General features: G+C 43.3%; 1 protein-coding gene across 2 annotated transcripts in view; it reads right to left on the reverse strand.

The window, feature by feature from the left end:
• Nucleotides 1-959: 959 nt before the first annotated feature.
• The window catches only part of LOC134335968 (ubiquitin carboxyl-terminal hydrolase 22-like), a 29615-nt gene continuing 6105 nt past the window's right edge, over nucleotides 960-24469 (reverse strand). The window contains exons 2-13 of one of the 2 annotated variants that reach the window (XM_063018625.1): nucleotides 19205-19337; nucleotides 13337-13450; nucleotides 11835-11936; nucleotides 9813-9979; nucleotides 8394-8541; nucleotides 8197-8302; nucleotides 7571-7729; nucleotides 6589-6715; nucleotides 5819-5910; nucleotides 5596-5655; nucleotides 5323-5472; nucleotides 960-1002 (exon numbers count right to left, since the gene is read on the reverse strand). In XM_063018625.1, coding sequence (XP_062874695.1) covers nucleotides 996-1002; nucleotides 5323-5472; nucleotides 5596-5655; nucleotides 5819-5910; nucleotides 6589-6715; nucleotides 7571-7729; nucleotides 8197-8302; nucleotides 8394-8541; nucleotides 9813-9979; nucleotides 11835-11936; nucleotides 13337-13450; nucleotides 19205-19337 — 1365 coding nt within the window. In that variant the 3' untranslated portion in view covers nucleotides 960-995. Of the gene's footprint in view, nucleotides 1003-2874; nucleotides 3875-5322; nucleotides 5473-5595; nucleotides 5656-5818; nucleotides 5911-6588; nucleotides 6716-7570; nucleotides 7730-8196; nucleotides 8303-8393; nucleotides 8542-9812; nucleotides 9980-11834; nucleotides 11937-13336; nucleotides 13451-19204; nucleotides 19338-24469 lie in introns of those variants that run through there. The other variant, XM_063018624.1, reaches the window with a different exon arrangement.

Consider the following 24469-nt stretch of genomic DNA (forward strand, 5'->3'; position numbering starts at 1 on the left):
CATCTGAACCCCCCTTCCACCCACCCAAATGGTCGATAGCACCACTGGGGATTCAAACCCTGGATCCAGCTTGATACTTTAGTTTTAGTTTTAACTGTAAAGAGGACACTTCAAGTTGCAAGTTTGACAGTAAAAAATAGAGGACAAAATGATACATTAAGGCTCGTCTGGGATATGCAGCACCACCAGTGAACTACTGACAACTAGAAGAAGGTATTATAGACAAATCTGAATGATATAAAATAAGAGTAGGTGAAAAGATGGTTCCATATTGTGATGGTCTGCAGCTAACTCGAGAGATGGCAACTGACCCAGAGGCTAGAACAGGATATTGCTCTGCCAGTACCTTCTAATGGCCAGGGATTAATCCTTAAGCAAGACAATGACCTGAAACGTACCTCCAGGCTATACTCAACCAGCCTTAGAAGATAAGGACAAAAATGCTAGGTTTTGAATCATGAAATGGCCAGAACAGCTTCGAGACTTGAACCTCATCCAGGGTGATCTGGGGTGAGCTGGGTTGTTGGAACGTCTACAGATTTAGTAGCTCCAAAAGTTCCATTTTAACAAACAATGATTAGTTTCATCATGGCCAATTGGTCAGTTGTTCTATAATTTATTTGAGACATTAATTTGCTTACATATGCAAACTCAATTTTCAGAAAAGTTGGGACACTTTGTGAAATGCAATAAAAACAAGAATCTTTTCTTTGTAATATTATCAAAGGTTCAAACAAATTGCAGATTTCTAATGTTCTAATGACTGACCAAATTAATAATTTTTTTTAATGCAAACACATTTTAAATGTGATATCTGCAATACATTCAAAACAGTTGGGTCAGAGATTAATTAATTTCTTAATTAATTAATTTCTCTTTTTAATCCTTTGGGAAACAAGTATACTAAATCGTTGCGGTTGTGGCTGAATTTTTGCCCATTCTTTAAAACAAAACTTCAGCTGCTGAACAGTCCATGGTCACTGTACGTCTCCTCTTCAAATTCTGCAAACAATGCTGTATATAATTATATATACTTATTATACTTGTTAGCAACTGTTGTGACTGAAAGACGTGAATTTAATCATTTGAAGGAGTGTTCCTTATATACTTATACTTATAATGTATGCTAAACTACATAGCTTTGTGGTATAAGGCTCGAGTGGTATTACATGAAAACCAAAATGACCAACAATACACCCAAAATCTATGACAAAATAATTCTGTGGTGACCGAGACTACCATTACTAAATCTACAATCTGTGAGCCAAGAAGAAACCCTTAAATTCTAAGACCTGGTCAAGCCCACCTTTAACACTTAGTCTAGCTCAGGTCTACAGACTTGGCTCCTACCAGCCAATCAGAGCTAAATTGCACATGCGCAGAGGCACAGTGGCATCACTAATATAACACTGGAGTAGCCGTCTGGCCAAATGGTCAGCCTGCGAAACTGGTCAGATCTGCTGTTCGTCCTCCTAGCCATTGTCAGCTTGATAAATCGTTACCGCAGTTCAGTGGTAACCTGAGACAAAACAGAAATGTACTTACTAGGACTTTTAAGGGTAGTAGAAGAGATGGGAGAGGGTAGGGAGTATGGTTGACAAATAAAGAACAAAGTGAAAGGTAAATAAAAAAAATAACGCAGCAGGGTGTGTCAATTTCCCGATACTGGCATTATAGCGTCAAAGAATATTGCACAAAATAATACACTTACAGTTGTTTACTTACCATTTATAACGAACGGGTTTCATAGCACACTTGGGATTTTAATAATTTGGGGAAGAAAAGAACCCGTAATGTGTGATTTCTAGAAATCTGCTGGGTCAAGAGAACACACCCAGTACCTTAGATTATTAATCTAATGTTATAAAAACTCAAAAATGGTTCATTTAAGGCATGGTTTTCTTTCTAGTGATGATACTAGCTTTACTGGACCCATCAAAAAGTACATGGAAAAGTGGGCTTAGGGCAAGGTTGGAAAGAAACCCCTAAATTGTGCCCGAATAGTCAAATTTAACCATGAATAACTACCAAAAACCAGGTCTGTCGTAAATACAATGCTGTTGAAACGCGGGCCACAATGTCTACAGTACTGTTTTTATTGTCCATGTGATGGAGTATTGGAGAGTCATGTACTGATCTCCATTATTCGACACCTCTATGCAGGCGCCTTGGACCAGCCAGTAAAGATCGTAATTGCAGCAGCAACAAGGAATCCTTTCGGCCTGTCCTCCCACAGACACAGCCAATCACATCCGTGTAGCAGAGCTGGGATTTAAAATCGAGAACTTAAGATGTCAGCAGTGGTGGGCGTGCGTCTTACCGCTGCACCATCCATAGGTTATTAATTAGAAACACCACAGCAGACAGAACTGTCAACACTTAATAACGCCAAATTAATAATTGAAGTTTTTTGTATGTGCACTATATGGCTGACACCAAATGTCTGTGGACATCATTTCTAAAGTGTTCACCCATGTTCTAATCATTCAGTCAGAGCAGAACGATTGGACAATATCTAACATGCGCCCAATGACACGTGTGCAGTTTGTCAACCGCTTCTTTTCACCTGCAAGAGCCAGTTTCACACAGTAATCAGTATTGCATCCGGGGAGTCATGTACTGAACTCCATTAATCGACACCTCTATGCAGGCACCTCGGACCAGTCAAAGCAAAGCTCGTAATTGAAGCAACAACAAGGAATCCTTTCGGCCTGTCCTCCCACAGACACAGCCAATCGCATCCGTGTAGGAGCCTGGCCGGCTGAGATTCAAACTTGAGAGCTCGAGATGTCAGCAGTGTTGGGCTTGCATGTTACCGCTGCACCACCCAAATGCCTGTTTGTATGTATACTATATGGTTAACACCAAATGTCTGTGGACATCACTTCTAATTAGTGTTCACCCATGTTCTAATCATTCAGTCAGAGAAGAACGACTGGAAACGTCTTGTTCAAAAAAATGTTCAAACTATATTCCTGTGTGCAGATGATTTCAATTGACGACAGCAATTTTTACATACTCATAATTAAATAAATAAATTGCCAGGACCCTGCAGAACAACCGAGAAAAGATTAATTTAAAAAATGAAAGAATGGAAATGATACAAAAAGAAACATCCCACATTAGTCCTCTCTACCCAGAAGTCCATGCTTAAAGAAAAGAGGCTAGATTCATACTGTATTTTACGAGAAATATCAAACAATACTCATAACCGGTTCTTAAAAAAATAATAATAATAATAATAAGCACACACAAACAACCCAAATATTAAAACGAAACCTGCTTTGTTAGGCTACTTGTGTTATGTTATTTTCTTTTGCATTTTGTCGCATTCAGTCTACGTGCATATGCAAAACAGACACCCCACCCAGTCAGGGTACTAATGCTTGGTCAGATTCATTAAGAGCACCATAAGAGGAAAATACAGAACGACAAAGCAGGAATAAAAGAAAGAAAGCAAAAGAACGCTACAAAAAAAACAAATACTGTAGTACTGAAGTCGAGATGTTCCTTCTCCTGATCCGCTCACAGCTCGACCACGTTTCCTTTTAATAGTGGAGAAAGCAGGAGAGCTGAGAAGCGATCATGAGCCTCCTGCTCTGCTGCACTTTTCTCACGTCAAGTAACGGTTAGCTCAGCGCCGGTCTGAGCTTTGCATGATTGGGTTAGTTTTAGTCTATTTTACATTGTTGGCCCCTTTGTGAAAGGGAGGAGATGGGTAGTCACAGATTCAAGTATGCTTGTGTTAATTCTGTCCTCCGTTGCAGGGTTGCGTCTTCATCACTCTCACTGGATGAACAAAGCACTTCACAGGCAGCAGATGGGTTAAGGCTACTCGTATTCGAGGAACTGCTTATGGTAAAATAACAAGTACCTGTACCGGAGAGGAAATACAGAATTACTTAAGCTGAACATGGAACCGAGTTACACAAGATTCATCAGTTCAAGTCTAATGTCAAACACATTCATGTCATGGACAATTTTGTATCTCCAATTCACCTCACTTTCACGTCTTTGGACTGCGGACACAAGGAGAACATGCAAACGCAACACAGGAAGGGCCCAAACTTCTCCACCTGGGAATCAAACCTAGGACCTTCTTGCTGTAAGGCAACAGTGCTACCCCACCAAGCCACCCAGTCGTATTCAGGTACCCAGGTGTATCTCCTCTACTGTTTCAGACCTCTACTTTGACCAAGGAGGGCTGTACCTAAAAAAAAAAAACACACCCTCTCCAACACGTGCATACAATTTCGACTGCACAATGCGGGTCACGAACTGATCTCCATTATTCACCGTCTCTACGCAGATGCCATCTACTATACAGCAAAGGTCGTAATTGCAGGAGCAACCAGGAATCCCTAGGACCCGCCCTCTCACAGACGTAGCCAATCACATGTGCCTGGCCTGTTGACAGCAGAGCTGAGATTCTAAGAGCTAGCTCGGTTGTTTCAACACAATGGCTTATAAATAAAGAATGCCTTTATTTATCATATATCCACATACATGTGTGCAGTACAGTGAAATTTCCATATTCCACATATCCAAACTTGTTTGGAAGCATCATATGACACCCCTGGAGCAGACAGGGTTAAGGGCCTTGCTCAAGGACCCCACAGTGGCTTCATAGCAGAGCCTGGATTTAAACCGAAAATCTTCAGATTGATAGCACACAAGCACATCGGTGGCATCACTTTAATTGTGATAGACCTAGTGGGGAGCTCACACAGGGTTTCCCGGATTTGCCACTGCAAACGTGACCCCTGCTGTCTGGTTGTGGAGCCGGCATTATTGGTAAAGAAAAACACAGAGCATAGCACGACTCTGTATACTGTACGGCTCTCTGTGAAAATCCACTGCTGACTGGTGTAAAAAAGATAGGTGGCATGTATTTATTCAAGGCCATGCACATTTTCACAATATTATGTACGGTAGATGGTGAAATCAAAAGTATTTGCAATCATGCATTGACAAATGTTCTTTTTGAACTGGCTGACAATTCTCTGACCAAATTTGGTGCAAAGTGGTCAAAGACTTTGATTGATTAGTCTTTTATAGCCAGTCATGTACCCCGACCTATTACCAATTTACCCGCTTATTGGGGATTGTTTAAAAATAATTGATACTTTTTATTTATTTTACCCACGTCCCAACCTTTCTTGAATGTCATGAGAGCATCAAATCCAAAATTCACTTGTATTTACAGAATACAATTAATCTGGTCAGTGCACACTAAGTCATTTCTGTGTAATTTTGTCAGTTAAATAGAGGTCACAGATTTGTATTTTTCCCCTTTGTTCGAGACAGAATATCTCTGCTTACCCCTCGCTGTCCAGCACGTCCTTTATGCTGGCCTTGGTGATGATGGCATCGTCACATTTAAACCATTGGTCCTTGTGCTGCCGGATGAAACTGGTGTAGTGGCCGCTTTCCAACGTGCCTTGGTGATTTACCACAGCGAACAGGGCATACCTGTGAAAGAAATACAAACAAGCACAGTATTCATTAACATTCGGTCACCCACCAGATGCCAGGTGTCCACATACTTTACAGTTCATGTAAAGAGTCTGGCTAAAGAATGAAAGTGGTACTTACTTGTTATCATTTAATATTTCTACTGATTGTTGGTACTGGCCATTCACTCTGTTTTCTTTACTGTTAAAGCAAAATGTACAGTACATAGAAACAAAGTTGGGTCACGTTTGAAGTAATAAATAGAAAAGACTCAAATATTATTATAATGTACTGTAGTACACACTAAATACAAATATTTTACAAAATCAATTCAAAGAAGCAAAGAAGAGGAACGAGGGCTCACCTGGAGGCCATAAAGGGCGTCATGTCCAACTCTAAAGGGAAGGACACATAGGTCGTGATCTTTCTGCGCAACTTGGCTGAATGTTCAAAGCGCTGGTGGAGTCAAGAAGAAAAAGAAATTCAGAGATGAGAAAAAATAAGACAGCAAGGAGCTGTTTGTAAGAATAAGAATGATAATAATAAAGTGCTGTTCCAGCATGATCTGTAAAAACAAGATTTCACAAAGGCTGCTGACCCGTCTACCAATCTAGTCAATTCCAATTCCCTATCGCAACTCATCCGCCTCTTGCACCACCCCCGCTCTGACCGAGGACGGCCACATGGACACTCAGCATGTCCGAGACTCGTACTTGAGAACTCGAGCTCTCAGAGGTGGCAGGCTAGGACATTAGTGTGTACTGTCCTGTCAAGATGCTGTCTGATCAAAGGTTTAAGTGTAAATCTGGTCTTTTATTTGCTATTTTATTTATGAATTATTTCCCCCTTTTTTTCCCCCAATTTAGCACAGCCTGCCAGCCACCCAGTAGCAGAGCTGGGGCCTCAAACTTGGGCCGTTCAGAATACCAGAAATGGTGTGGTCGTTTTTTTAACAGCGATAGTACCTGCATTTAAAACAAAAAAAGGATAGCAACAGCATCTGTTTCACTTTGTGTAAGCTCTGTTGATCTATTTTCAGCTCTAAAACACAAAGCTCTGTGTTGTGTGTTCTGTTGTGTGTAGTTCTGTGCTGTTCTTCCACCACCGGTACTTACAGTGATCGTTTTTACTTACTTTTAGATGAAAACAGGCAACTATGGGAAGCTTCTTCATCGTCAACTGTTTGGTGGATTCTTGATAACTATGGCAACTGCCACACTTAATTTTGGCACTGCTGCCTAGATGCTCAGGCCGAGTAAACCTGCCGAGTGGAACAAGAGCAAGAAACAACATAATAAAAAGTGTGTTTATATAAATAAATTTAAGAGAAAAGTTAAATAAATCAATTGTATAGAATAGCTGACCATATATATATACAGTACAGGCCAAAAGTTTGGACACACCAGCCAAAAGTTTGGACACACCTTCTCTTCAATGTTTTTTCTTGATTATTTTTATTTTCTACATTGTAGATTAATACTGAAGACATCCAAACTATGAAGAATTATGTAGTGAACCAAAAAGTGTTAAACAAACCAGAATATGTTTTATATTTTACCAACTCTACCTCTGCACAACCCAACTGATGGTCTCAAACACATTAAAAAAGCAACAAATTCCAAAAATTCACTCTAGACAAGGCACAAACATTCATTGAAAACCATTCCAGGTGGAAACCTAATAAAGCTGGTTGAGAAAATTTCAAAGAGTGTGCAAATCTGTCATTAAAGCAAAAGATGGCTACTTTGAAGAATCTAAAATATAAAACATATTCTGGTTTGTTTAACACTTTTTTGTTTACTACATAATTCCATACGTGTTCCTTCATAGTTTGGATGTCTTTAGTATTAATCTACAATGTAGAAAATTTTTTAAAAAATTAAGAAAAACCACAGGAATGAGAAGGTGTGTCCAAACTTTTGGCCTGTACTGTATATATATATACATACATACACACACACATACACGGAAGTACGCAAACAGAAAGCCATACATAAATTGTATACAAAAACGCTAAGGTCTCTAGGCCCAAGCATGTCTCAAAAGGACCAAAGGAAACATGAAAAAAATAGATGTGGCGTTATCCATGGCAAAAACAAAAATGAAACAAACCCACCGGCGCAGGCAGTCTGTAAGAGTGGTGTTGTCGGACGTGTGACCCTCTCCGTTAACCACAGCACCATCGCCTCCTGGACTCAGCGGCCAGAAAGGTGTGGACGAGCCAGGAAGGTCCAGACTGATGTCCCAGAATGGGTCTATCGTAGTTGAAACACCACTGCAGAAGAGTAAAAATAAGGTTGTTACAAGAGTGCTGTGTACATTTCCAGATATATTAGACATTGCTCTCAACAGAAATACAGTAGAATTATTTTGTAGTATTTTTTTAAGATGGTCTGTGGCTCACCACTTTGTACCAAACCTCACAAAGGGCAAGACCAGAAACATCTGTTTAACTTGCAAGACCCTCAATCCCCAAATATGTCTCAAATATTGCCACATGGGCTCAGGGGGACTTTGGAAAACCGCCAACACTTGATACAGTCCGCCACTGCAGCAAGTGTGCATCGATCTCTGGGCTCAAGCTTATCTCAGATGGATCAAAGAAAACTGGACCATCCAGACTTATCAGTGAAAGATAAAACGCCCATTTTCCTTTTTCCTTGTAAATAGTCATTACTGCTCAAGATAATGCAAATATTTTACACCACTCTATATGATTGTACTCCTTCAGTATATACTTACTGGCACACTTGGCAGGTCACATCTGACTGGAGTCCACCAGTAAAAATTTGGTCAATGATGCAGTTACAATGATTTGGATTGTTAGCCTTCTTCCCGTTGTCGTCATCTGAGAGAGAGAAAGAGAGAGGGGTTGGAACAACTTAAAAGCAACAAATCTCACTGTGCAGAGTCTTTAAGTGTGTATCTGTGTGTGTTACCTTTGCAGTGGCGGTGCAGAACGTCCAGCGCAGCGATGAGGAACTCGTGTGCGTCCTGCTGCTCGTAACCCGCCAGGTGCCGTGCGTGTGTCCAAACCAGGTGTAGCAACCGGAACGGTATGTGGGGAGAGCGGTGACCCGAGTAAAACTACAAAGAAAAGGGGCAGAGAGATCAAGAGGGAGAGCAAGAAATAGGGAGAGGGAACGGCCTTCTTGGAATATATCCAATTCCCCAATGCCCTCGCAACCAACCTCCACACTGTACTAGGGATGTAACGATACACTCTAATACACTTTAACTGAAATTTAAGACAAATGATGACAAAGTTTCCTTAAAAAAAGAAAATAATACTGTTTTGTGAGTATTTTTTATTTATCTAAATAATGAATGCCCTTTTATTCCTGACGTAGGTACAAACTATGCAAAACAAATGTGAATTAAGCCCAATTTGGCTGAAAATCCCCGAATTTGGCAACCAGGCGTATAGCGCCAGTGACGTCAACCAGGCGAGGCGTATAGCGCCAGTGCCCTCTGCTGTTTAAAGTGAATATATCCAATTTACATGTCAAATCGATTTGAATCGTGGGATTTTTGAATCGGTCATCAACTGTCTTGTGGTGAATCGTGACATCCCTACCATGTTCAGTACCCACGCCGGCCAAGGAGGGTCGCAGGTCTTCTGAGGGGCGTGGATTTGAACCGATAACAATGTTAGGAACGATCTTGTAACCCTCCAGCGCACCCCGTCAGTGCCTCAAAAGGATAATTAATAGAAAATAAAATAAAAATAAATAAAACAATGCGTTGCATGCAGTTCAGCCACATTCATCGCTAACGGGAATATAATAAAATCAAATATTAAATTCTTTCTGACTTCATCTCGTCTGAGCTGCTTGCTGAACTCCACTTCATCTGTGTGCACGTTTTTCCAACATTCTGCCTCCTGGAAGTGCTAACACAATTCACAGTTCTTTAAGGTGCTAAACACTTGTGGTGCTAATGAGAGAGAGTGATGTGCTGAAGCCATTTGGAGTGGCTGGACATCTTGAGTCTGGTATAAACAGACGCCTGAAGGTGGAAGAAACGCATTTAAGAGTCACCTTGGTGAAATAGGATTAATATTAGGGAAAGAATTGGCTTTTGCAGCACTACGGTTCAAGTTTGGGTAAAGTAAACCCATTGGATAGTTACATAATACATTACATAATCACAACATACACTGGGGGTGGGGGGTCACCTGACCCCACCTATATACTGATTTAAAAACATGTTCCACTCACTAGCTTTTGGTAATGTTAGTATCTGCACGTTTCCATCAATTGTTAATATGGCAGGGCCGCCAAAATTGCATAGTAATGTTAGACGGACACACATTACACGTACACACACCCTCACACACACAAACCCGTTCAGCTCACCTCCTGAAAAAGCTGAGACATCTCGCACACCAGGCACGAGTTGGCCTGCATCTCACACTTGTGCCGGTCCGACAGGAAGAAGTCGCGCAGCAGCGGCGTGTGCGTCAGTGCCTGCACGATGCAGTTCATGAAGCACGTGTTGCCCAGGTTGATCAAACCCCGTAAACCTGCAGCACACACATATAGTTCACATAACAAGCAGTGCACCATGTGGTCAATACAAAGTCCAACCAAGAATACCAATAATTCATTCTAATATATCACAAAGGTGTTTAGAAGGTTGGGGTCATTGCTCCATACGGGACACTGGAGGTCCTTTACACCAAATTCAAGTGATATCTTTATGGACACTGCCGTCCATAGCTGTACTCAAGCAATCAGTAATGAGGAACTAGGAGGTCATACCACGTTCCTGACCTTGACAACATGACCAGTGTAAAAATCCCAAGACAGGTTTATTATATATGAATATCAAACATACATACACCGATCATAACATTATGACCACCTTCCTAATACTGTGTTGGACCCCCTTTCACTGCCAAAACAGCCCTGACCCATCGAGGCATGGACTCCACTAGACCCTTGAAGCTGTGCTAACTCCTCTAAGTTGTGAGGTGGGGCCTCCTTGGATCGGACTTGTTTGTCCAGCACATCCCACAGAATCTCGAATGGATTGAGATCTGGGGAATTTGGAGGCCAACACCTCAAACTCGTTGTTGTGCTCCTCAAACCGTTCCTGAACTATTTTTGATTTGTGGCAGGGCGCATTATCCTGCTGAAAGAGGCCACAGCCATCAGGGAATACAGTTTCCATGGTCTGCAACAATGCTTAGGTAGGTGGTACGTGTCATGGTAACATCCACATGGATGGCAGGACCCAAGGTTTCCCAGCAGAACATAGCTCGTCTGTTGGATCGGACCACACGGGCCAGCCTTCGCTCCCCACGTGCATCAATGAGCCTTGGCCGCACATGACCATGTCGTCGGTTTACCACTGTTCCTTCCTTGGATCACTTCTAATAGATACTGACCACTGCAGACCGGGAACACCCCACAAGAGCGGCAGTTTTGAAGATGCTCTGACCCAGTCGTCTAGCCATCACAATTTGGCTCTTGTCAAACTCGCTCAAATCCTCACGCTCGCCCATTTTTCCTGCTAACACATCAACTTTGAGGATAAAATGTTCACTTGCTGCCTAATATACCCCACCCAGGGATATATAAGAGGTGCCGTGATGAAGAGATAATCAGTGTTTCACTTCACCTGTCAGTTGTCATAATGTTATGCCTGGTCGGTGTATGAGTGTGTCAACCTTTGACGTTAACTGTAAATGCGACTAGGGACGTAATCATTTTGCACAATGTTGGCATCTAGTGCCCGAACAAAGATACTAGTACATTCTTATGGATGTCCCGATCACGTTTTTTTGTTCCCGATCCCAATCATTAATTTTGATCCCGATCCGATACAGAGTCTCAAACCGATACTTGAATTTTCTAGATATTGTCTAGATAAGAACTAGATAATACTGTTTACACAGTGCACACTTTAAGTACATTACAGTTATTCAAATTAATCCAATGTATATGTTTAACAACTGAATAGCTCTGCAGTGCTGTAGGAAAAAAATTGCCTGCATCCAAACTATTGCTTAATGTTCTTTTATTTTTACAAAATAAAATTAAACAAACTTAGTGCAGCATTGTATTCATACTCGGATGAAAAGTTATTGTTTTGTAAACCGGAGTGATCCTTGACTCGCACACCATATAAATAGTAAAATTCTACAGTAATGAACGCAGCTCTGCTCCTACCGCCTCGTGAAACGCTCGCATTGCAGACATTACACTTCACTGTTGGACTCTCCGTTAACGACACCTGCTTGACCGCTGACGTAAAACGAAGAATCGGGCTTAGGATCGGGCTTAGTAAAGCCGATACCGATCAGTTAAAAAATGCCTTGATCGGCCACGATTCCGATCTTTGAGATCGGATCGGGACATCCCTAACACTCTTACCTATAGTGCAGTTGGCAGTGATTTTCCGCCGCTTTGGATTGTGGCGCAATAGCTCCAGTTCCCGCTTGGTGGGCTCCCATATTGAATATTTCTCTCCTTCACCTGACAAAAAAAAAGAAAAGAAAAAAAAACACAATATATAGTGCAGTGCCATGAATACTATTACACATATTGATTTTATTGACTTCACCCTTTCAGATATTCAAACAAAACATAATAAAGACAAACACAAGTTGGGTAACCACAAGTGTTCTATTCACTGCGGGACAACAGTCAGCCAAAACAAACAGACTCTTTATTGAAAGTAATTTTCTTGTTAGTTTTTCAAACAACCAATTGAAAAAATGTTTATTTAGGTTCTATAGACTTGACACACCCTGATTTAAATACTGCTATCACTGCCTTTGCTGCAATGTGATGTAGAGTTAAAGGTCTCAACGGGTAACAAACTATTCCATGATCAAAAGAAATTCCGAAAGAGATCAAAAAAAAAATATACAGTGAATTCAAAAAGTATTCAGTCCTTGTGGACCCCTTCTTTTCACCGTGCATTCTGCACAGACGCCTCAATCTGCTAATCATTTACATTTTCAGCATTTAGCCGACACTTTTATCCAAAGTGACTTACAGTACTATGACAGTATACAGTCTAAGCAATTGAGGGTTAAGGGCCTTGCTCAAGTGGCAACAGTGGCAACCTGGCAGTGGTGAGGCTTAACCCGGCGACTTTCTGATTACTGGACCAGTACCTTAACCACTAGGCAACAACTGCCCTACGTCAGTTGGTTCTGGTTCTAATCAGGGTCCCTGCACAGCGTGTGAAGACCCCATCCACATAGTCCGGTCATCCTGCCCTAGCAGACACGGTAGCCAAATAGTGTCTGCTGCAGGAACTGCCAATTATGCCCGCCAATTACGATGACCAGCCGACCGAGGAGTTCAGAATCTCTGCGCTGGTGTGCTAGCGGAATATCCCACTGCTGGCTGAATTGAAATTCTTTTAATCAAACACAGCCGACTGTGCTTGTGTGGATGCCAGGAAAGGTTGGTGGCTCTGCTGGGATTGGAACCATCCCATTTAACAGAGTTTCAATGGATATGCCATTAAGTATGGGCTAAATTGCCCAAATCCAGGTGTGCAAAGCTTGTAGAGCCGTATTAAAAAAATATTAGCCTCTATCTGCTAATCAGGGTCCTTGCCGACCGGTGGCAGAGCCGAGTGTCGAACCGGGGGGTTCAGAATCTCGACGCTGGTGTGCTAGGGAAATATACCGCTGCACCACCTGGGCGCCTAGGTGTGAATATTTTTGTCAATAAGATACAATAATTCGCTTTTTGAGTTCCAATTTAATTTTAACTTAGTCATTATGGATGATTAGGTGCAGTATGATGGGAAAAATTGGCAGCTGTCGAGGAGTCTAAACACAGAAATAAACTAAAAAGCTTCAGGCTTAAATGCTTGTGCTTACGACCTTTGCCAGAAAAGCATTCACAGTACTGACCTTGAAGTTTCCAGGCCTTCCTCTGTTCCTCTTTGGCTATCTGCTCCATGTCTTTGTCGTATATGTAGTCTTGACAAACGAAGCAATATATTCCACCATAAAGTAAATCTATAGCTATGGATCAGAAAGAAGCACAGCAATAAATAGATTTTATTATTATACTTTCTGGTAGTTGTGCACTATGGCTAAACATTCTGCAAACACTGGTGTACAATATGGTTTGGTTCCAAATGTTCATATATATATACAGTGTATCACAAAAGTGAGTACACCCCTCACATTTCTGCAGATATTTAAGTATATCTTTTCATGGGACAACACTGACAAAATGACACTTTGACACAATGAAAAGTAGTCTGTGTGCAGCTTATATAACAGTGTAAATTTATTCTTCCCTCAAAATAACTCAATATACAGCCATTAATGTCTAAACCACCGGCAACAAAAGTGAGTACACCCCTAAGAGACTACACCCCTAAATGTCGAAATTGAGCACTGCTTGTCATTTTCCCTCCAAAATGTCATGTGATTTGTTAGTGTTACTAGGTCTCAGGTGTGCATAGGGAGCAGGTGTGTTCAATTTAGTAGTACAGCTCTCACACTCTCTCATACTGGTCACTGAAAGTTCCAACATGGCACCTCATGGCAAAAAACTCTCTGAGGATCTTAAAAGACGAATTGTTGCGCTACATAAAGATGGCCAAGGCTACAAGTAGACTGCCAACACCCTGAAACTGAGCTGCAGCACAGTGGCCAAGATCATCCAGCGTTTTAAAAGAGCAGGGTCCACTCAGAACAGACCTCGCGTTGGTTGTCCAAAGAAGCTGAGTGCACGTGCTCAGCGTCACATCCAACTGCTGTCTTTGAAAGATAGGCGCAGGAGTGCTGTCAGCATTGCTGCAGAGATTGAAAAGGTGGGGGGTCAGCCTGTCAGTGCTCAGACCATACGCCGCACACTACATCAAATTGGTCTGCATGGCTGTCACCCCAGAAGGAAGCCTCTTCTGAAGTCTCTACACAAGAAAGCCTGCAAACAGTTTGCTGAAGACATGTCAACAAAGGACATGGATTACTGGAACCATGTCCTATGGTCTGATGAGACCAAGATTAATTTATTTGGTTCAGATGGTCTCAAGCATGTGTGGTGGCAATCAGGTGAGGAGTACAAAGATAAGTGTGTCATGCCTACAGTCAAGCATGGTGGTGGGAATGCCATGGTCTGGGGCTGCATGAGTGCAGCAGGTGTTGGGGAGTTACATTTCATTGAGGGACACATGAACTCCAATATGTACTGTGAAATACTAAAGCAGAGCATGATCCCCTCCCTCCGGAAACTGGGTCGCAGGGCAGTGTTCCAGCATGATAATGACCCCAAACACACCTCTAAGACGACCACTGCTTTATTGAAGAGGCTGAGGGTAAAGGTGATGGACTGGCCAAGCATGTCTCCAGACCTAAACCCAATAGAACATCTTTGGGGCATCCTCAAGCGGAAGGTGGAGGAGCGCAAAGTTTTGAATATCCGCCAGCTCCGTGATGTCGTCATGGAGGAGTGGAAAAGCATTCCAGTGGCAACCTGTGAAGCTCTGGTAAACTCCATGCCCAGGAGAGTTAAGGCAGTTCTGGGAAATAATGGTGGCCACACAAAATATTGACACTTCAGGAACTTTCACTAAGGGGTGTACTCACTTTTGTTGCCGGTGGTTTAGACATTAATGGCTGTATATTGAGTTATTTTGAGGGATGAATAAATTTACACTGTTATATAAGCTGCACACAGACTACTTTTCATTGTGTCAAAGTGTCATTTTGTCAGTGCTGTCCCATGAAAAGATATACTTAAATATCTGCAGAAATGTGAGGGGTGTACTCACTTTTGTGATACACTGTATATATATATATATATATATCAGCTCCACTTTGTAGTTCTACAATTACTGACTGTTGTCCATCTGTTTCTCTACATACCTTTTTAGCCTGCTTTCACCCGTTTATTCCTTTTCTTCAATGGTCAGGACCCCAACAGGACCACTACAGAGCAGGTATTATTTGGGTGGTGGATCATTCTCAGCACTGCAGTGACACTGACATGGTGGTGGTGTGTTAGTGTGTTGTGCTGGTATGAGTGGATCAGACACAGCAGTGCTGCTGGAGTTTTTAAATACAGTGTCCACTCACTGTCCACTCCTACCTAGTTGGTCCACCTTGTAGATTTAATGTCCGAGACGGTCGCTCATCTATTGCTGCTGTTTGAGTTGGTCATCTTCTAGACCTTCATCAGTGGTCACAGGATGCTGTTGGCTGGATATTTTTGGTTGGTGGACTATTCTCAGTCCAGCAGGGACAGTAAGGTGTTTAAAAACTCCACTCATACCAGCACAACACACACAAACACACCACCACCATGTCAGTGTCACTGCAGTGCTGAGAATGATCCACCACCTAAATAATACCTGCTCTGTAGTGGTCCTAAGAGAGTCCTGACCATTGAAGAACAGCATGAAAGGGGGGTAACAAAGCATGCAGAGAAACAGATGGACAACAGTCAGTAATTGTAGAACTACAAAGTGCTTCTACTATATGGTAAGTGGAGCTACCTCAAATATGTACGTCTCATTTCTCTACACCAAACGGTCAACCAGAATCATGCCGGAGCAGAAACGGGCCTCTTAAACTGGTTAAAAGAAGCTAAAAAAGGCCCCTAGGCCCAAGATTTGTCGAGTTCGAGTCATAATGGCGATATTTTCTCACTCCGCCTCTGAACATCTCTTATTTACTCCAGACACAAGAGCCCAATAAAGCCTTTAGTGCTCAATTTTAAATCCTATCGATTCTCCGACTGCTTTAATTTCACTGCAGACGAGACTAAAGCTGGACCGCGATACCTATGTACAGTTGCCGTGACAACCTATTTATAGGTCTTGCGGCAGGAGCGTGGAAGAAAGTGGACGACAAGGCAGCCGTCATGTAGCAAAGTGAAAAACGTGACATCTATATTTATTAGCTCCTCCTTTGGCGTTTTTAGGCACGTCCTAGAACGACTTAAATGAAAACGGGGGCACGTAAAAAGGGCGCCAAACTGAAGGGTGCCGGGAAACGCACTCATACGTTCGAAGACCTAAGTGCACGTGGGGGCAATTCAGAGTTAATCCACCTTCTGTATGAGAGGTGCGGGAACCAGAGAACTGATGGTTTGTTTGTTTATTAGGATTTTAATGTCGTGTTTTACACTTTGGTTCAATTCATGACGGGACAGGTAGCTTCAGAATACCCATGATTCATCAGTTCAGTTCGATATCCATGTCTTTGGACTGTAATAGAAAACCAGAGCTCCTGGAGGAAACCCACACAGACCTGTGGAGACTGTGAAAACTCCACAAAGGAAGGATCTGGGCCACTCGAGCCGGGAATCGAACCCAGAATCTTCTTGCTTTAAGGCGACAGTGCTACCCACCGACCCACTGTGCCACCCAAAACTTGTGGTAAGTTTATGATTGTGGTTCTGGAAACACCCAGGACAGGTAGCTAAAGGTCCAGTTCAGTTCAATGTCCACGTCTTTGGACTGCGGGAGGCAACCAGAGTTCCTGGAGAAAACCCACACGGACAGGGGGAGAACATGCAGACTCCACACAGAAAGGACCCAGACAGTTCCATGTGGTATTCAAACCCAGGACCTTCTTGCTATGAGTTGACAGTGCTACCCACTGACCCACAGCGCCACCCAAACCTTAGGTAGGTTTGTGTTTATATGGTTCTGGGAACACCCAAAGCCTTAGATTTGTTTTCATACCCTTGTAACGATTTGATCGTGGAGAGCCAACAGTTCCTTTGACTTTGCGGCTTTTTGTTTTGACAATGCAGTGCCACTTGGAGGCCCTCATAAACCCGGGTTTGAGCCTTTCCAAACTCTTTATTTACAAGGATTTTAACATCATGTGTTACACACTTTGGATCAATTCATTTTTAACAAATTTTTTAGCACGTCCAATTGCCCGATTGCGTCATGCTTCCTCTCCACCAATGCTGATCCCTGCTCTGATTGAGGAGAACGAAGCTAACCCACGCCCCCCTCCGACACGTGGGCAGCAATGCCGCATGCATCTCATCACCTACACTTTGACGAGTGCAGTGCAACACACCCTGACAGCACTCCTTTCTCCTCTCTGTGCAGGCGCCGTCAATCAGCCAGCAGAGGTCGTGATTGCACCAGTGAGAGTGCAATCACTCTCACTCTCTCACTCTCACTCTCACTCTCTCATGAGAGAGAGACCCCATCCGGCTTAGTCCCGCCCATCTGAACAACAGACCGAACGTTGTTCGTGTGGCTGCTCAGCCTTAGACGGCAGGCAGAGCCGAGATTCGATACGATACGATACGATGTATTCGAGATCCCAGCTCTGGTTCCAGCGTGTGTTTTTACCGCTGCGCCACCTGAGGGGCCACTTTGGTTCCATTCATGACAGCACCGCCGTCACAGCCAGTTTTGTTTCCATGTCACCTCACGTGCATGTCTTTGGACTGTGGGAGGGCCCACACAGACACGAGGAGAACATGCAAACTCCACACAGAAAGGACACAGACAGCTCCATCTGGGATTAAAACCAAGGACCTTCTTGCTGTGAGGCGACAGTGCTGACCATGTGGTGTTCGAGCCTTTCCAAACTATGTCCGATCAATTCAGATTGCAATGGGTGGACTATTATTGGGACACATCACAATAATAAAGAAGCAATCAAGATGCATCTGGTCGCAATCTGGAGTCCCACATTAAATGGTGAATAAAAGTCGACTGGGAATCTGAATCACTTTTAAAATTTGATTCTGTTTATGTAAAATAAAACTGTTATTGTGGCAACACACGTCCCCTCACGCTACCACCCCCAAACGTTTAGTCACACACAATTACACACGCTAATGACAACCGTGTGTTCAGGAACGATGCCGATTACCGCAGTGAGGATAATCATAGCTTCCGTGATGAGAGCTTGGCACGGTGGTTAAATGTGTTGGTAAATGGGTAAATAGGAAAACAAAAACAAATACCAGAACCAGGCAAATATCAACCATAACATTGTGACCACCTCCTTGTTTCTACACTCATTGACCATTTTATCGGCTCCACTTACCATATAGGAGCACTTTGTAGCTCTACAATTACTGACTGTAGTCCATCTGTTTCTCTGCATGCCACTTTCATGCTGTTCTTCAATGGTCAGGACCCCCACAGGACCACTACAGAGCAGGTATTATTTGGGTGGTGGGTCATTCTCAGCACTGCAGTGACACTGACATGGTGGTGGTGTGTTAGTGCGTGTCGTGCTGGTATGAGTGGATCAGACACAGCGGCGCTGCTGGAGAAACAAGGAGGTGGTTTGATCAGTGTATGTGTGGTAGCTCAGGACTAGTAACTGGAAGGTCACTGGTTCAAGCCCCACATCTGCCAGGTTGCCACTGTTCAACACAGAAAGGACCCGGACAGCTTCACCTGGGATCGAACCCAGGACCTTCTTGCCGAGTCCTTTCTGTGTCGAGTTTGCATGTTCTCCACGCGTCTGCGCGGGTTTCCTCTGGGAGCTCCGGTTTCCTCCTACAGTCCGACCACATGTAAGATGAATTTTGAGATGATTGTGTTTGACACTGAACTTGAACTGATGAATCATGGGTAACCTGTAACTACCTGTTAAGTCATGAATGGACCCAAAGTGTAAAACATGACGTTAGAATCCTAATAAATTAATCGGTAATACTGCATTTTACACAATGTCCTAACTTGTATTTCCGTATGTATACTTGTGATCAGCAGATGTTGTGTGGGTAGAACATCAATCATTCAGTCACAGACAATAAACAACAGTCTGTAAACTTACCCAGGTTGTGCCGTTTGCTTTTGGCATGCTCGTGGATGTGTTTCTTGGAGAAGCAACCAAAGTAAACGCAGTAGAGACACGAGTGCAACCTGTTCAGGTGCGCGCCACACATGTGACAGATACACGACTTGGCCTGGTGAAAAACAAACGTGACAAAGAGGCATGGAATTAAAAACAGGGTAAATATACAATACACACTACAATACTAATACAAGGGATGTTCAATAAGTTTCCGCACTTATATTTTATATTTGGTCGTGTCCGAGAGACTGAGAGACGCTTATAGTCCGGATCTGATTTCCACCTGTTTGAACCACTAAAAGAAGCTTTAAGGGGAAGAAGATTTTCATGTGATAATGATAATGATGATATGAAGGCAGCGGTGCATCAGTGGCTACGCGCTCAACCAAAAAAATTTTTTGCTGATGGCATTAAGAAGTTGGTACGACTCTGGGGAAAAATGCAGCTCTTGTCCACTGTTAAAAATCTGGACACTCTCGATTGCTTTCTGGTCCGGAGAACAAGACGTTCATTATTTAAAGAGCCAACCTGGCCACTCAGGTGGTGCAGTGGTAAAAACACACACTGGAACCAGAGCCGGGATCTCGAATACATCAAATCAAATCTTAGCTCGGCCTGCCGGCTGGGCTGAGCAGCCACATGAACAACGATTGGCCTGTTGTTCAGATAGGGGTGGGATTAAGCCGGAAGAGGGTCTCTTTCTCATAACTAATGTAATCACGACCTCTGCTGGCTGATTGATGGTGCCTGCACAGAGATGAGAAAAGAGTACTGTCAGGGTGTGTCTCTCTGTACACAGTGCTGAGCTGCATTGGACTCACCAAAGTGTAGGTGAAAAAGATGCCCATTTTTATAATATTGTGGTCTGACGTATTCGGTTCGATTCTTAGCTGTGCTATTGGCTTTTGAGGGCCGAACAGCCTGGCCACTGGAAAACTACTCGCCACTGCAGCTGTAGCCTATGGTTAAGTTACTGGACTAGTAATCAGAAGGTTGCTGCTTCAAGCCCCACCACTGCCAGGTTGCAGTTAGGCCCTTGAGCAAGGCCCATAACCCTCAATTACTTAGATTGTATACTGTCACAACTGTAAGCCGCTTTGGATAAAAAGCATCTGCTAAATGCAGAAATGTAAATGCACTCTCAGCACTGGTCCCAAGCCTGGATATAAAGAAGGATTGTGTCAGGAAGGGTAAACCAAATAGGCACACCAAAATGAAGGGAAAAATGTACTGGTCTAGCGATCAAAACAATGCTGCTTGTCAAGTTGCCAATGTTGGGCCCCTGCGCAAGGCCCTTAACGCTCACTGTTTGCATTGCGTCAGTCACAAATGTAAACTGCTTTGATTAAATGTACCAGCAAGTATTACAACAGACATCTTATAGATTTTATAGAGGGCGGCACGGTGGCTCGGTGGGTAGCGCTGTCGCCTCACAGCAAGAAGGTTCTGGTTTCAATCCCCAGGTGGAGAGGTCCGGGTCCTTTCGGTGTGGAGTTTGCATGTTCTCCAGTGTCTGTGTGGGTTTCCTGCGGGAGCTCCAGTTCCCTCCCACAGTCCAAGACTTGCAAGTGAGGTGAATTGGAGACACTAAATTGTCCGTGACTGTGTTAAACATTACTTGTTACAAAAGATTAATCAGTTCACAAGTTTAATTAACTGTTCTGACGTTAAAATCATAATAAATGCATAAATAAATATAGATTTTATAGAAGCCGAGATGTGGCGTAAAGCTCCTGGTTTAAGAACGCATCGTACCCAAGTCCAGAAATGTCAAATACGTGCCCCCGTTAGTACAGCACAGGAACAAAAGTGCCCTTTTTTTAAACGGAGACGAGAAGTCCACCCACTGGCCCGGTGAGCATGCACTCACGGGATCCATGGTGACAGCCATGTGGTTACACGTGTGCCCAGGATGAAAAGTAAAGGCCAGAGAAGTGGTGAGTCACTCTCCTGCTAGGGTGTTAGTGCAAACGTGGACAAACGTGGCTAATGGGGTAGTGACCGCCTGAGTCACTGAGTGGAATGATGGGAGGATACGGCCTTAAACGTGGCACCTTAATGCACAATTTATCTAAGAATTAGAGATGGGACGATCGGGGTTTTTGGCACCGATTCCGATCTCCGATCTCCTTTCAGGGACATCTGCCGATATGCGATTGCGATCGGGGGGGGGGGGTGGTTAGCAGTAAATAAAATAAATAAACTTAAAAAGAGCCTCACAGTGAAGATAAACCGGAGCAGCGCGCGCGCGCGCGTGTGTGTGTGTGTGTGTGTGTGTGTGTGTGTGTGTGTGTGTGTGTGTGTGTGTGTGTGCCTTTAGAAGAGACGCTTTGTTCACTGTATCGCTATAAGTGATTCATTGATTCACGAGTCATTTTTCGCGAAGCGTAAGTTTCTCTTCTCAGTTATCTCTCCGTGTTTACTGTTATTAATTAAATGTCGTGGTTTTAAATAAACACCGACTACTACAGAACATTCTGTGTGACTCTCTTACATTAAAAAGCTTCATTAAAAAGCTTAATTAAACTGCTATTACCACAGATCTGTAACCGACCGTCAGACTCGTTCCGTCTAAGGAGCTAAAAGTTCAGCAGATGATCCTGAACTAACGAATTTGGTAATGAATAAACGTTTGCCTCTGATTGGCTCTGTAAGGTTTTCTGTTCTCATCTACATCACAAGTAAGAACCGCTTACGATTTACCAAAGTGAACCAGGAGTTTATATAACGTGCTGATAGAATCGACTCAGATGTGACCGGGTTGAATTATCTTTTTAAAGTAAATATTACAATCAGCAAAATTACATCGTATGTATGATGCACAACGTTAATGATGTTATTTTAGGTCATGAAGAACTTTCACTGTGGTTTCTGTACGATGGTTGATGAATGGTGATGTGATGGTTGGTGCTTCGTAGCTCAAAGTCTGGATCAATCCACTGAGCTGTTAACTTAACATGATCTTTATATATCACACGATCGGATCGGCTACTTTTAGGAAATATCGCCGATCGCCGATAGCATATTTTGATTAAAAATCGGCCGATACCGATTCATAGCCGATCGATCGTCCCATCTCTACTAAAAATACTTTGTAATTTTTAGATAACTTGAGGAGAGGTCTCATAGTTCATTCTCATGACAGAACAGAGCTTCTGGAAAGGGTGCAGGGGTTGACGGAGGGCACCATTCATCCAAACGTTCATCCAACAAGAGTAGAAAAGAGTAAAAATAAATAAATAAACCACAACCATGGACAGGAAACCCAAAGCTGCAACATTTCTAACTAAAGCCAGGCTCCATGTGCTAAAGATGAGTGTTTTACATCGTATCTTAGAAACGCAACATGATGAGGCGAGTCCCTCAGCCAAACGAGACATCAAAGTCATGAAGTTAGACATGCCAACCACCCACCACCACTATGCAATGATCATTATTTTGCCCACACCTGCCCGCTAAAATGACAAATGATACATTTTTAAGCATGCCCTCTAATAAACGATGGAACGGTTTAATAAACCAGCAAAATACACCGATCAGGCATAACATTATTGTGTTGGCCCCCCTTTTGCTGCCAAAACAGCCCTGACACGTCGAGGCATGGACTCCACCAGACCCCAGAAGGTGTGCTGTGGTATCTGGCACCAAGATCTTAGCAGCAGATCCTTTAACTCCTATAAGTTGAGAGGTGGGGCCTCCATGCCATGGTTCGGACTTGTTCCGCCAGCACATCCCACATCCCACAGACGCTCGATTTGGTTGAGTGCATCCTGGTGCCATGTGTTCCCCATGTAAGCGATGCACACGCACCCGGCCATCCACGTGATGACGTGATCCATCAGACCAGGCCACCTTCATCCATTGCTCCGTGGTCCAGTTCCGATGCTCACGTGTCCCTTGTTGGTGCTTTCGGCGGTGGACAGGGGTCAGCATGGGCACCCTGACCGGTCTGCTGTTATGCAGCCCCATACGCAACAAACTGTGATGCACTGTGTATTCCGACACCTTTCTATCAGAACCAGCATTAACTTCTTCAGCAATTTGAGCTACAGTAGGTCGTCTGTTGAATCGGACCATACAGGTCATCCTTCGCTCCCCACGTGCATCAGTGAGCATTGGCCGCCCATGACCCCGTCGTCGGTTTACCACTGTTTTTTTCTTGGACCACTTTTGATAGATACTGACCACTGTAGACCGGAAACACCCCACAAGAGCTGCAGTTTTGGAGATGCTCTGGACTACCCAGTCGTCTAGCCATCACAATTTGGCCCTTGTCAAACTCGCACAAATCCTCACGCTCGCCCATTTTTCCTGCTTCTAACTCATCAACTTTGAGGATGAAATGTTCACTTGCTGCCTAATATAATAAATCCCACCCACTAACAGGTGCCATGATGAAGAGACCTGTCAGTGGTCATAATGTTATGCCTCGTCTCCTTAAGTAAACAAGTACAACCTTAAAATTTTACCTTTTACAAATAGGCTGACCATTTGATTTAGTTCTCTCAAGTACACACCTGTGTACTTCTTGGAGCTGCCTGTCCCTCTAGTGTGTATTTATTTGAACAATTTATCCCTTGCAAATAATGCAAATATGTTTTCCACTCTCGTATACACAACTTCACACTTAACCGACATGTTATCTGGTCGTTTCGAAACCTTCCCCCAAGGTTATGACCAGCTGAGAACACACTGCTATACTGTACTATTCCTTACGTTAACACTCCGCCATTTAGCAGACGCCTTTTACCCAAAGCGACTTACAGTACTGTGATCGTCTAAGCAGTTCAGGGATGAGGACCTTGCTCAAGGGTCCAACAAGCTTGGTGTAAGTGGTTTTGCCACGCGTCGTGAGAACGGCTTCAATATGAGCCGATATGCGCCCAGCCTAGCAGTGAACCGAGTGCCAAATTATGTGGCTTATTATCTTAAAGCCGTCCAACAAGTTTTCTATTCTATAATAAACACAAAATAACTACATGGATCAAGGGATGACACGGTATCACCTAGGGACAACCAAAACAATCAAAGCAAAACAGACCACAGTTACCATTCTATAATATTCTATATATAAGACATGAATCAGATCAAACGGATGTCGAGGCAGCATTTGGACCTCAAAAAGTCGTCGGAAGGGCAACGAAAAGCCGATCGATCTCTGAAATAGGGGGTGACCGACGCACAGATGGTGGAACAAAGTACAGCTGCCCTGCTCATTCATACTAAATGGGGGAAGCCTAAAAC

Source organism: Trichomycterus rosablanca, chromosome 22 (genome assembly GCF_030014385.1).
Source record: "Trichomycterus rosablanca isolate fTriRos1 chromosome 22, fTriRos1.hap1, whole genome shotgun sequence".
In the NCBI taxonomy this organism is placed as follows: Eukaryota; Metazoa; Chordata; class Actinopteri; order Siluriformes; family Trichomycteridae; genus Trichomycterus; species Trichomycterus rosablanca.